The sequence below is a fragment of the Coenobita brevimanus genome, chromosome 30 (assembly GCF_032717465.1).
Source record: "Coenobita brevimanus isolate Jiangsu-jjx chromosome 30, ASM3271746v2, whole genome shotgun sequence".
Classification (NCBI taxonomy): domain Eukaryota; kingdom Metazoa; phylum Arthropoda; class Malacostraca; order Decapoda; family Coenobitidae; genus Coenobita; species Coenobita brevimanus.
The window spans coordinates 29417410-29430566 of NC_136983.1; the positions used below are offsets into that span (position 1 = coordinate 29417410).

General features: G+C 42.1%; 1 protein-coding gene across 1 annotated transcript in view; it reads right to left on the reverse strand.

Annotated features, from left to right (window-relative positions):
• Positions 1-353: 353 nt before the first annotated feature.
• Positions 354-13157, reverse strand: part of LOC145395274 (uncharacterized) — a 181590-nt gene continuing 168786 nt past the window's right edge. Inside the window, exons 14-15 of the mRNA XM_080268954.1 lie at positions 3508-3635; positions 354-409 (exon numbers count right to left, since the gene is read on the reverse strand). Coding sequence (XP_080125080.1) covers positions 354-409; positions 3508-3635 — 184 coding nt within the window. The remainder of the gene's footprint in view (positions 410-3507; positions 3636-13157) is intronic.

A 13157-nucleotide genomic window follows, 5' to 3' on the forward strand; every position in this document is an offset into this window, starting at 1 on the left:
GTCTACGTACGAGTATGTAAGTGCTTCTGATGGCACTTATCAAAGGATCCTAAATGTTCTGTTGTTGTTATTCCTTTTTCTTCCATTGCTGGTATTTTTTTTAATACCACTCGTGTCAATGTAAGGCATTTGTAAAAAAAGTCACGCTTAATCCACTGAGCTTCTGAAACAAAGTATATGCAAGGAACAACACAAATCTTCAAAAAAGCCTCCTGTATATGGTCCTTGAAAATATAAGAACAACTTGATATCCATGAAAAGTGATGATGAGGCTAGTAACTGGCGAGCCCTTCTCCACACGCCTTTGAACAATCAGGATGCTTCAGTACGTAGTTGCGTTTATGATGGAAATATCATTGTAGTGCTACTCTGACTGTGTTGGGCAGCATCAGGCCACAAAAACCACCACCTGTTGGCAATAATAATGGTAAAGATTATGGATAATATAAAATAGGTCTCCGGTGTTGGCAATTGGAATACACAAAGATTTTGTCCATTTACATTTGTTTAGCTTTCAGCCAATCCGTGGTTACCCATTTTCAGGATTATAATGAGCCCAGGACTTGGGTACTCATTTTAGATACCTAAATGAAGACTGATCAGTCGTTCACTTTTAAGCTGTATGACGGCAAAAAAAAACTCAATCATTCTCAGAATTAAATCCTCATGGACCACACCCAGTTAGCGTGGCTTCTTTTTTCCACTAGACCACCAGGTATCCATCTATTGGATAACCTACACAGGCCTCACCCGGCCTCATTAATCTATTATAAATAAAATCATAAATTACATATATAAACAAAAAATCTAACCATAAATCAGTAACATGACTTGTGATGGATATTCGGGTAAAATATACTTACTGAGAGTGGTGAAATACCAGTTGATTCATACAATGGCTAGGATACTGGATGCATTTGTTATAAAACCATACATACAATATATATTTATTTTCCTGTGGCTGTAGCATGATTAATATGTTTACTACCCTTGGAAAAGGCACAATAATATTGCTTAGCTCCTATCCCTATTCCACTCGTACAAACGTCTCTCAGCTTTGTCTCTATTCCCCAAATGAAGAATGGTGGACTGCTGCAGAAATGCAGCTATACACCGCAGTTCAGCAGGTTTACATTCAGACGAGTCAGGCGCATACCTACAACAACCACCGCCCATGATCGAAGAAAACAAATCATGTTTCCATCAGTCCCATGGTCATAAATCTCGATGGGAATATATCGAATACTGTTTAACCTCGGTTGCAAGAGAATGAAATGGCATTTACATTCACCTCGCGGCACTTAGCACCAAGGAGTTTCTATGCCCGGCCCCTTGGTGGTTTCTGCTTTTCTTCCGTCATCCTCATTATTCCTTTTTCCACCAGATATTTTCATCACGTCAAGCTCTCATTTATAGTTAGATTACGGCACGTCCAGAGTAGTCATTCATAAACAAAGTCATTCATAAACTTGCCCCACTGCTGTCTGTGGTGTATGGCGCAGCCAAACACACCTGCACCGCTCAACATGCTGGAGCTGTATGACCTATGTCTCCTGTGTCACCTAATTTCTACATCAGTAGAGATTATCCTGACATGATCAACACAGTAACCACCGCTGGGATGTAAGGGATTATATCTGGACATCTGTAATCTAATATCATGTCAAGCATTTGACTGTTGACTGTCCTGTTAGTGCTCTACGCAACACTCAAGGTACAAAGTCCACACATTGTTTCCTTAACTGCCAGAGTGAATCCATCAACCATGCTATTGTGGTGTGGGAGAGGCCAGCCGAATTTCACTGCGACATATTCCTGTCACTGGAGCTTCGACAATACCAAGCCCTCACTGTCCCTGTGTTACCGCTGTTTTCATACACGGCATGACGCCTGTTACTACCACTGTGAAGAAAGATGTGGGTTGTGAAGTGGCACCCATTTGACCCAATACTCCCCTGTACAACTCACTGCCACTTCTCACCCCGCCATCCCTCCTACAACTGACTTGCTGTCATCTGAATTCACAGAATTGCTTCGTAAACAAATCTCACTAATTCCCAATGATGCCTACCCTCACCACCTGCACTCGTCGGAATTCTTGTTCCCGGTGTAGGCGTGCCAGCATCGCTGCATGAAACATGAACTGTCCACGTTGGCACTCTGCCTGTTCTACCCCTTCTAATCCTGTCATCACTTCTGCATCTTATCTGGTACACCCTCATTAGTTCATCTCAACCCCTACCCCTTCCCATGCAGGAAAGCAAGCTGCTCTCTTCCGACTCCTCCCTTACTTCCCTCACCCTCTGCCCCAGTCTTTCAGCAACAAACTGCAGCCACTGCAAACACTGCAACAACAGTATAGTCATTAACACGATCTCAGCACAGTCATCCATCTTTGACTGCTTCACTGCCTGCATTGCATATCTTCTCTCCTGCTTATACCATGTTTGTCACCCTCCCTGCTTCTCTCCTCCTCCTCTATCTCTCCTCCTGGAATTGACTTAGCTCTCAACCTCTCATACAAGGAACCTATGATTATATTACATTTCCCCCTCCCTCCTCCCCTGCACTGTCTCCTGCCCGCTTCCACCCTGACCCTGCCAGCCTCTCTTAAGGCAAGTACTCATACAGGACCACCTCCCTCTTCTCACTTGCCACAGGTTAAGGACACAAACCTAATGGGTTGCAAATTACTCTTTCAAAACATCCAGTGACCTTCGCATCTCCCTAGTTGCTGTGGCCCACAAATTCATTAATCATTATGTGCTGCAGCTCAACCTGCTAGATCCTCTGAATGATTTATGCGATAATGGTTCAAGTGAAACATGTAAACATACTCTTACGTATTACGTTAGTATTACTTTATGTTTTCTTTCACTACAACACAGTTTTTTTTATGTTCGCAGTATACACTGAAAATTTCATAAAATTTACAAAATTATCAAATAGTTCTTCAAATATTTTAACTAACTACTTCCATATTTTTTCATCACTATTCCCTAATATTTGCAATACGCATATACCATTGCAGGAGAGTCAGCAGACATATTTATCTTCCCTTTTTCACAGCTTCTCATCAATGGGCGTTGGGTCATCAGACGTTACAACTTTGGAGCGCGAGTTATCCAGCTTATATCAGCTAGATTCAAACGAGTGTTGTAAATTCTGAAAAATATGTATACATGTCCCAGCACACAAAGGTTAAATGTTTGTCCACCAGCAACGGAGGAGGGGGATCAACAGACCTATTACTGTCTGGGATAAAGCCATACTCCTCTTCTGAAGGCCCAGTATCTTTGCTTGCATTGCTTCCTCTGTTGTTAACTCTATCTGTGGCTTAAGAAGCATATTTTCAAGAAGTTTTACAAAAACAGCCACTTTTATTCTTTATTACATGAGGGGCTTGTACATATTCACTTTACAAGATTACAAGCAATATGCTATTCTAAAAATTTTCTAACACAATTGACTCTGGTAGTGTTACAGTGCAAAAGTGTTGACACTGACCTATAAGGAGTGATGCCACCAGGAATATTGGAATGGCACAGTAGACGTCCAGCAGGTAACCAAAAGAAATAACCCCAGCTATGGCTCCTAATCGTCCAGTCAGGGAATTCACCGCTAGTGCCGTTGACCTTGAAATATAAAAAGGAATTAGAATCTAAGGGCTTCAATCTGACGTATTTTGTGCATGTGAAAGACATTTAAAATATTATGGTATATCATAATTATCATGCCTAATACACAGACCATTCAGTCTTGGTCTGTGGGTATATGATGTAGTAAAGTTAGGAAAATGAGTCAGGCTGAAAACAATCGTTGTTGGAATATGAAGCAATTCTACACGGAATTAAATTATACACTAGCGTTATTCTCAAAACTTATTATGAATATTTCGAAAGTGCTTTGCGTTATTTAAGTTGCACTCACTGAAGTACTACCTTCGTAAAATTCCATTCGTTTTCATTAAGTTATACCACTGCCACATGATCCTGCATTACCCCATATCAGGCGACTGAGACGTAGCTGAGAGTAGTGTTACGTCATGACTTTTTTTTCAGTTTATCTTAGTGTCCATAAAATCTTACTAAAACTTAGATGTAACAAATTTCAAGTACTGTAATTAGACATAAAGATTTAAATTATTTATAGTAGTGCTGCACTCAGGTGCCTGCCCTTTCCTCTCCTCCATACTTCTTTCCTTCTATCCACTTCTGTCTTTCTTTTCTTCATTCTTTCCTCGTCCTTCTCCCTATGGGTGACTTTACACTCCTTCTTCTGTCTTTCTTTCCTTCATTCTTTCCTAATCCTTCTGTCTGTGGGTGACTCTACACTGAGTGACAAGCTAAATGGTTTCTTGTACACCAGGGAACCATTTACTACGCTGGGTGGTAACCATGTAATCAAATTTTGGCGCAAGGTAACTTTACAATTTTTCTTCAGTCTTTCTTTCCTTCATTCTTTCTTTTTCTTTCTGCCAATAGGTGACTCCACACTGAGTGACAAACCAAATGGTTTCCTGTACACCAAAAAACCACTTACTACCCTGGGTGGTAACCATATAACCAAATTATGGTGCCTGGTGATTTAGTGGGTGATTTTGGCGCTCCAATCTGATTGAGCTGGTGAAGGCTTATATCCAAGAGATGGTTGGGGTTCACTGCTCACGTAATACCACTCAGGGATGAGTGAGGCTGGTCACACTCATCTTAAACGTCAGGACCAACTTGCCTAGCCCAAAGCTCCTACGCTCCTCATGGGGCAACGGAGGATTGGATGATGATGATGATAATAATATATTTAATGAGTTTACTTACATACCACAACCTAACCTAGTGGCGTTGCATCAACCTGCCCATAGAAGTATGTTCTAGAACATTCTATCATATTCTGGCTTGGCCTAGCCAGCAACTCCCATAGCACATACAAATGAATAGCCACATCAGTTATCGGATATTCTTGCTAATGATTACATCATCTCAAGTTCAGTATATCAAAACACCGTCTCCAACAAACCCCGACTAAATAAGGTAAGACTCTTAGATTGTCAGGCTATTGTTATGGTGAAATACTGAGCAGTGTTACATCATGCCGCAACTAAATACTGTAACTAACCATCGTGCTTGATCTCTTTCTAGGTTTTCGTTTGTGGAGTTATTTAGTCCTGTCTTGGCATGTGCGACTCAAAAAAAGCATTATGTGTGGTTGACTGGCTTTCCAGCTGACGTGATACCCCATAAATCGTCTCCCATCTTGGGCTGAAGTCTTGAACTGGTATTTCAACTTACACCAATGCCAAAAGTTGGAAGTAAAGAGTGCAGCAACACAAGTTGTTCACGAAACAGTGTGTCTCTGGGAGAAGGTGTGAATCCCAACTGTAGAAGTGCGGAATGTCATTTCTAAGTTGGAAAAGAAGGTGATGCAGTTCCAGTCTATTCTTAAGAGAAAAACTCGGCGACTTACACCACAGATAAAGATAGAATATGAGTTTCAAGTGAACCTCAATGATTTATTTGATACCGCCCACATCGAGACTCTTCAGCTGGTCAAAGTTCCAGAGAACAGCACATTCCTCAGAGCACGATGCGGGCCAAGGAGATGGGGCTTCATAGTCGGTGTTGACAAAGTCCTAGCAGAAATAAAAGGAATGGGCTCTTCAAAGTAACCAGTCGATGACAAAGAGAGTCCACCAAGAAAAAAAAAAAAGAACGATCAATGAGACAGGAGACTGTCGAGTTTACACTTAAACCTGCCGAACAGCAGCGACAACAGCGGTGATGAAGCCAATGATGGCAAGAGTGGTGGGACTTCTTCCACTATAAAGAGGTTGTGCCATGCAAGGAACTTTGTTACAATGGAGCTAACTGCAGCACTTGACCACGTTAAAGAGTGACCAATCAGCATTTCATGTATTATCTGTGGCAGCTTCTGCTTTGGGTCATGAATGCTCAAAGCTGGCAATCAATTGTTCGTCAATCAGGAGGTGTAGGTGAACCCAACAGAAGACGATCGCGGAGAAGATCTGGGAGTCTTTTGTAGCGGCATGAGCCTAATTGTCTACTGGGATGGGAAAATCCTTCCAGATGATGGTTAGAAGGTTGATTCAACCTATGTTCCTGTCATTGTCAACAACACAAGAGGAATTGATAAGGTTCTTGGTGTACTGAAGATTCATACAGGGACTGGACAAGCAATGGCTAATGCTGTGCCCCAGTGTCTCAAGGAATGGGAGTTATCAGACGTGATCAGTATGAGCTTTGATACGACATCTTGCAACAGTGGATCAGCACTTGGTGTATGCACTCTTCTGCAGCAACAGCTGGAACACCCAGTATTTAATTTTGCATTCCGTCATCACATCTTGGAATTTTAGGCCCGTCTTCTGGTCCGGATATAACTATATTCAAGTTTTTCCAGTCAAGTTATAAAACCATCGATCAAGAGAAATTTAAGCCACTGATGCCCGTTGATCTAGATCCTGCAGTGGCCAGCACGTTTTGCTGTTGCAAAGAACAAGTTGTTTCATTCTGCATCAAAGAATTCGAAATTTCCCAATCTAGAGATGATTACCATGAACTTGTTGAGTTGGTCACCGTTCGCTTTGGTGAGCATCTACCACACGCATTTCTAGGTTTTCGTTTGTGTTGTTATTTAGTCCTGTTTTGGCATGTGCAACCCAAAAACAGCATTATGTGTGGTTGATTGGGTTTCCACCTGATGTGATGCCCCATAAATCATGTCCCATCTTGGGCAGAAGTCTTGTAGTGGTATTTCAAGTTACTATCTCTATCTATCTATTGCCAGACGCCTCAATCCCGTTCGGGGTGGCCAGAAACAAATTTCCTCCATGTCGCCCTGTCCCCTGCCGTTTCACTGCCCCGCTCCCAACTCACACACCCCTCTCTCATATACCTCTCCACCCCATCCCTCCATCTCATCCTCGGCCTCCCCCTCCCTCTTCCCCCCTCCACCTCACTCACATACACTCTCTTCGTCAGTCTTTCACCCTCCATCCTCTCCACATGGCCAAACCATCTCAGTGTATTCCTTCTAACGCTTCCTATCACATCCACATCCACACCACAATGCTCCTTTATATCCTCATTTGTCAGCCTGTCTCTCCATGTGCCTCCACAGGCTCCTCTTAGATAACTCATTTCCACTGCTCTCACTCCTGACTTGTGTCCTTCCAGCAACGTTCAAGCTTGAATTCCATACGTTGGTATCACAATACTGTCAGGTAGTAACTTTTTCACTTCCATGCTCACTTCCCTGCTTGATATCACTGCTTTCAAGGAACCAGCAACCTTTCTTCCCTGCTGTACCCTTTCAAGCACTTCACCCTCCAAACCTCCATCCTTACTCATCACACCACCCAAGAACTTAAACGTACTCACATTTTCCAATTCCTCACCATCCAACCTCGCTGTACATTTACAGACTTCACCTCTCTCAAAGACCATCACTTTACACTTCCCTACATTCACCTTTAGATTCCATTTCTTACACACTCTCCCAAACTCATCCACCAAGCCTTGCAACTCTCTTTCGCCTTCACTCAACAACACAGTATCATCTGCAAACAACAGCACAGGGAGTTTCCAAACACTACCCTCTCCCATTAGGGCCACTCCAACATCCACTACTCTACCTTGTACCTCTTTTATTACCCCATCCATGTATAGTTTGAACAATCATGGAGACATGACACATCCCTGTTTCAAGCCAACCTTCAAAGAGAAAAATTCACTCAGTTCACCATCCAAACGCACTGCAGCCATAGCACCATCATACATACTCTTCACAGCATTCAACAACTTCCCATCTACTCCATGTCTACTCCATATATTTTTAATACTTTCCACAATCCTTGTCTATCCACCCTGTCATATGCTTTCTCCAAATCCATGAAAGCCGCATACAACTTGTTTCGCTTCTCTAGAAACTTTTCCACTAAAGATCTAAGAATGAATATCTGATCTACACAACCTTTTCCTTTCCTAAAGCCTCCCTGTTCTTCTCCAACTAATTCCTCTGTTCCTTCTCTAACTCTTCCAGTAAGTATCCTACCATACACTCTTCCTATTATACTAAGAAGACAGATGCCCCTATGATTACCACACACTTCTTTTTTCCCTTTCCTTTGTACAAGGGAATAATTATACCTGACTTCCAATCCTCCGGGACTCTACCTTCCTCCCAGGTCAATCTGCACATTTTCCACATCCATTCTACTACTATCTCTCTCCCATACTTCAGCACTTCACCACACACTTCATCATTTCCTGGGGCTTTCCCCAATTTAACTTTCTTCACTGCTTTCACAACTTCTATCCTACTGATTTCTTCCTGTCTTCTCACCTCCCTCCTTCTCTCAGCCATTCCCCAGCCACTTATACTCGCATCACTTCCATCCTCTATGTTCAACAATTCCTTAACCACTTAACCACGGGGCATCACTTTTGTGACTCTTGGGAGCAAAGGATCATACCGCAGGGCATCACTTTTGTGATTCCGTGTTATTTTGAATTCGCCCGGGCATTCAAGTGGTGGCTTGTATCATCTATCAGTACTGTCAATGTCCAACAATAGTCAGCACTCCTAATCTCATCTGTATTCCCATCCACTGTTGACAATTTTGCCATGCCTCCCTGTTCTTCACTCCCCTCCCTACCTCCCTTCCATTCCCTGGAATTTTCCACTGATTTCATCTATTGAAATAAGCCCTATGCCCTATTCTTATACCAAATAATATATACAAAAACGAAATAAGGTAAGTGATAGTGCCATACACCTGGATTTGGCTAATTATCACCTGACAACACCTCACGTGCATATGTTCGCTAATTCTCGCTGTTTATTTCCCCTTGAAATATGCTGTATAATCTATTTTCGTAATAAAAATATATATAAGGAGGGAAAGGAAAAGCCTAAGTGATATTTACATTCACCTGGAACTACCTAATTTATTATGTATTGTCTAGATTTCCTGCCAATCATTTCATAGCGTATATATTAGCAGCTGTCACCAGGCTGACGTTGGCAGCATTGCACTCCCCCTAGGCAGGCCACCACACTGTATTCAGTTTACTGTTGTCTTTCAAGGTGAAAGCACGTCGGGTTCGTGCCTGTCATATTCTGCTGCTTTTTAGCCCCATGCAAAGGGCCCTGTGACCTCTACACCCTACTAAACCTAATTTTTCAGTGAAAATGATAGAGAGTGACTACGATCTATCTGGTGAGTAAAACAGTGCAAGTGGAAATGTAAATAATGTGTAAGTAATGTGTAAACAGCAAGTGAAAGCAATGAATGGAAATATAAGTGAACAGTGGAAAAGAGTTTTATAAGTTCCTGCACGTGACAGTGCATACAGTGCAAATAAAATAGAAATGTAAATAATGTAAATAAAATAGAGAATGTAAATAGAAATGTAAATGAGTAGTAATATAAGAATACGAGTATATATACCAGTAGTAATGAAAGTGAAAGTTTCACTCTAGCATGTATGAATACTATGAGTTATGGAAGTGAAAATGAAAGTGACATTCACTCTCAGTGCTAGTATACAGGATGAGAAAGTGAATGCTACGTATTTTACTGAAAGAGAAATTCAATGCCTACAGTGACAATAAACTACTATTACTGAAGAAAACTTATGGATAAAGACTGTAGATATATATAAGTGTTATATAGTAACAGAAATGTAAAGTGTGAGTGTATTTTTGAATAATAAATGACAGAACACCAGCAGCGAACGATCGCAAGGGGGAAGGTCATACGCACTCGTAATTTTCATTGCTTTCACAGTGTTTTTTTTTTTTTAGTATGGATTCCTATTTGAGAATCATAGAATAGTGTTTCTAGTGATAATATCTGGCTGTGGTAATCATATTACGAGTTGTTAGGAAGTGTAAAGTGGAGACTTTGTTACCCAACTTCAGAGGTCTCCACAAGTCCTACGGTACTCGCCGAAGGCTCAACAAACATCCCAGGAGAAAGCTGAAGGTATATGCCATATGCATATATAATTTTAATATTCTAGGACTAATAACTGATTTTTGGCAAATATTTTTAGAGAGTCTGTCGGAGCGCGAATATATCCGCGGGACACGCAAGTCAAAGCAAAACATGCCTGCGGTTTAGGGGTTAAAGCGTTCTCTCCATCTGCTCACTTTTTCTCCCTTCTCCACTAGTAATCTACCATTTTTATCTTTCACTCTCCTGCTAACTTTACTTCCACCCTGTCTTACTCTTTTCACCTCTATCCAGAACATTTTCATACAGTCCCTCCACTTTACACTCAAGTTCCTTCCAAATTTCTCATCCACTCTCTTCTTACTCTCTCTTACTAATCTTTTCACCTCTCTCCTTCTTTCTACATATAACTCTCTCTTCCGCCTCTCAACTTCTACCATGCCCCTATTTCTTATCCATTCATTGTATGCTTTCCTCTTTTGTGCCACAGCCTGTCTCACCTCTTCATTCCACCACGCTGTTCCTTGCACATCCCTCCGTCTTCTCTTCATCCCACACACCACATCACATGGTGCACATATTTATTCTGTAAATATCCTGCACACACCTTCCACGTCCCCCATCTGCTCCAATTCATATTTGCCCAATCGTTCCTCCACTTCTCTCTTATACTCTGCCTTTTTCTCACCTCTTGTAACCTTTCCACTCTCCTTACAAATACTCCTTCTTCCCGTCCTTCCCTTCTTCTATCTCTCCATCCTAATTGGATCCTGATTCTGGTCACCACCAAGTAGTGGTCAGAAAGTCCACTCCCTCAGCCTCTATAAGCTCTTGCATCCATTACACATTTTCGCATCTTTTCATCCACACATACATAATCAATCATTGCCTTCCTTTCATTCAGTTCACCACCCACCCTTCTCATCACTCGCCAAGTATACCTGTGGATCAATTTGTGCCTGAAGAGGGTATTGGCTATCACCAACCCCGTCCCAGCACAAATGTCCACTAACGCACTGCCATTCTCATCTATCTCAGCAGGCACACCCCACTCACCAACTATTCCATCCACTTTCACATTCCAAGTTACACCAATGCCAAAAGTTGGAAGTAAAGAGTGCAGCAACACAAGTAACAGTGTATCTCTGGGAGAAGGTGTGAATCCCAACTGCAGAAGAGCAGAATGTCATTTCCAAGTTGGAAAAGAAGGTGATACAGTACCAGTCAATTCTTAAGTGAAAAACTCGACGATTTACACATCAGATACAGATAGATTATGAGTTTCAAGCGAATCTCAATGATTTATTTGATACTGCCCATGTCAAGACTCTTCAACTGGTCAAAGTTCCAGAGGACAGCACATTCCTCAGAGTGCAACAGAAGTCAAGGAGATGAGGCTTCATAGCATTGACAAAGTCCTAGCAGAAAAAAAAGGAGTGGGCTCTTCAAAGTAACCAATCGATGACAAAGAGAGTCCACTAAGAAAATATAGGAACGATCAGTGAGAGAGGAGACTGTCGAGTTTACAATCATAACTGCTGAATAGCAGCGACAGCAGGTGATGAAGCCAATGATGGCAAGAGTGGTGGGACTTCTTCCACTGGAAAGAGGTTGCGCCATGCAAGGAACTTTGTTACAATGGAGCCAACTGCAGCACTTGACCACGTTAAAGAGTGACCAATCGGCATCACATGTATTATCCACGGCAGCTTCTGCCTTGGGTCATGAATGCTCAGAGCTGGCAATCAATTGTTCGTCAATCAGGAGATGTAGGTGAACCCAACAGAAGACGATCGCGGAGAAGATCTGGGAGTCTTTTGTAGCGGCATGAGTCTACTGGGATGGGAAAATCCTTCCAGATGATGGTTAGGAGAAGGTTGATTCAACTTGTGTTCCTGTCATTGTCAACGACACAAGAGGAATTGAAAAGATTCTTGGTGTACTGAAGATTTCCACAGGGACTGGACAAGCAATGGCTAATGCTGTGATGCAGTGTCTCAAGGACTGGGAGTTATCAGAGGTGGTCAGTATGAGCTTTGATACGACATCTTGTAACACTGGATCCGCACTTGGTGTATGCACTCTTCTGCAGCAACAGCTGGAACACCCAATATTTCATTTTGCATTCCGTCATCACATCTTGGAATCTTTGGCCAGTCTACTGGTCCTGATATAGCCATATTCAAGTATTTCCAGTCAAGCTGCAAAACCATCGATCAAGAGAAATTTAAGCCACCGATGCCCGTTGATCTAGATCCTGCAGTGGCCAGCACGTTTTGCTGTTGCAAAGAACAAGTTGTTTCATTCTGTATCAAAGAAGTCGAAATTGCCCAAGCTAGAGATGATTACCATGAACTTCCTGAGTTGATCACCGTTCACTTTGGTGAGCATCTATCACGGGCATTTCTAGGTTTTCGTTTGTGTTGTTATTAAGTCCTGTCTTGATTTTTTGTACGTATACACGGGACACCTTCCTCTATTCCTCTACAAGATGCCAAGCAGGGACAATGCCTTACACCATATAACTTCCCCCCTCCCCGCACGCCATTGTCTCGGCAATTCACCTGTTACCACTGACCTGGCCAATAAAGACATTCAGGGCCAGAGTGATTCCCCAATCGATGACAATGTGGAGGACAAAGTTTACATAGCATTAGAGGAAGAAACAGTCAGAAATGACGATCAGGAAATGTGGCAAAAGAAGATCATGAATGGTGATGAGTTAGTGAGTGAAACAATGCTTATAATGCCTATGTTACTGTTTAAAAACCAATATACTCTCATACTACATATAAATTCGTACCAAATAAATAAATAAATACCATTTAGGAGTGCTGTGGAATAGTTATCCTCCCAAAGAACTCGTTTTCTTTGGTGCCAGCCTGATAGAAAACCCTGTAAGGTAAGGAGGTACTCCTACCTGTATCGAGTATCTTAAACCTCAGGTGAGCGATTTCTCTATGAATTTTCGATGTTTCTCACCAAAAGCAGAGGTTTTAGCCAAAAAATATTTTTTCCAAAAATGGTCGGGACTGGGGGGTGTCAGAGGTGCGAAAGTGGTCGGGACGTGACGGGTTAAAGCCAGTGACAAATCGGCATTTAACATATTATCCACAGCAGCTTCTGCCTTGGGTCATGAATGCTCAGAGCTGGCAATCAATCGTTCATTGATCTGGAGATG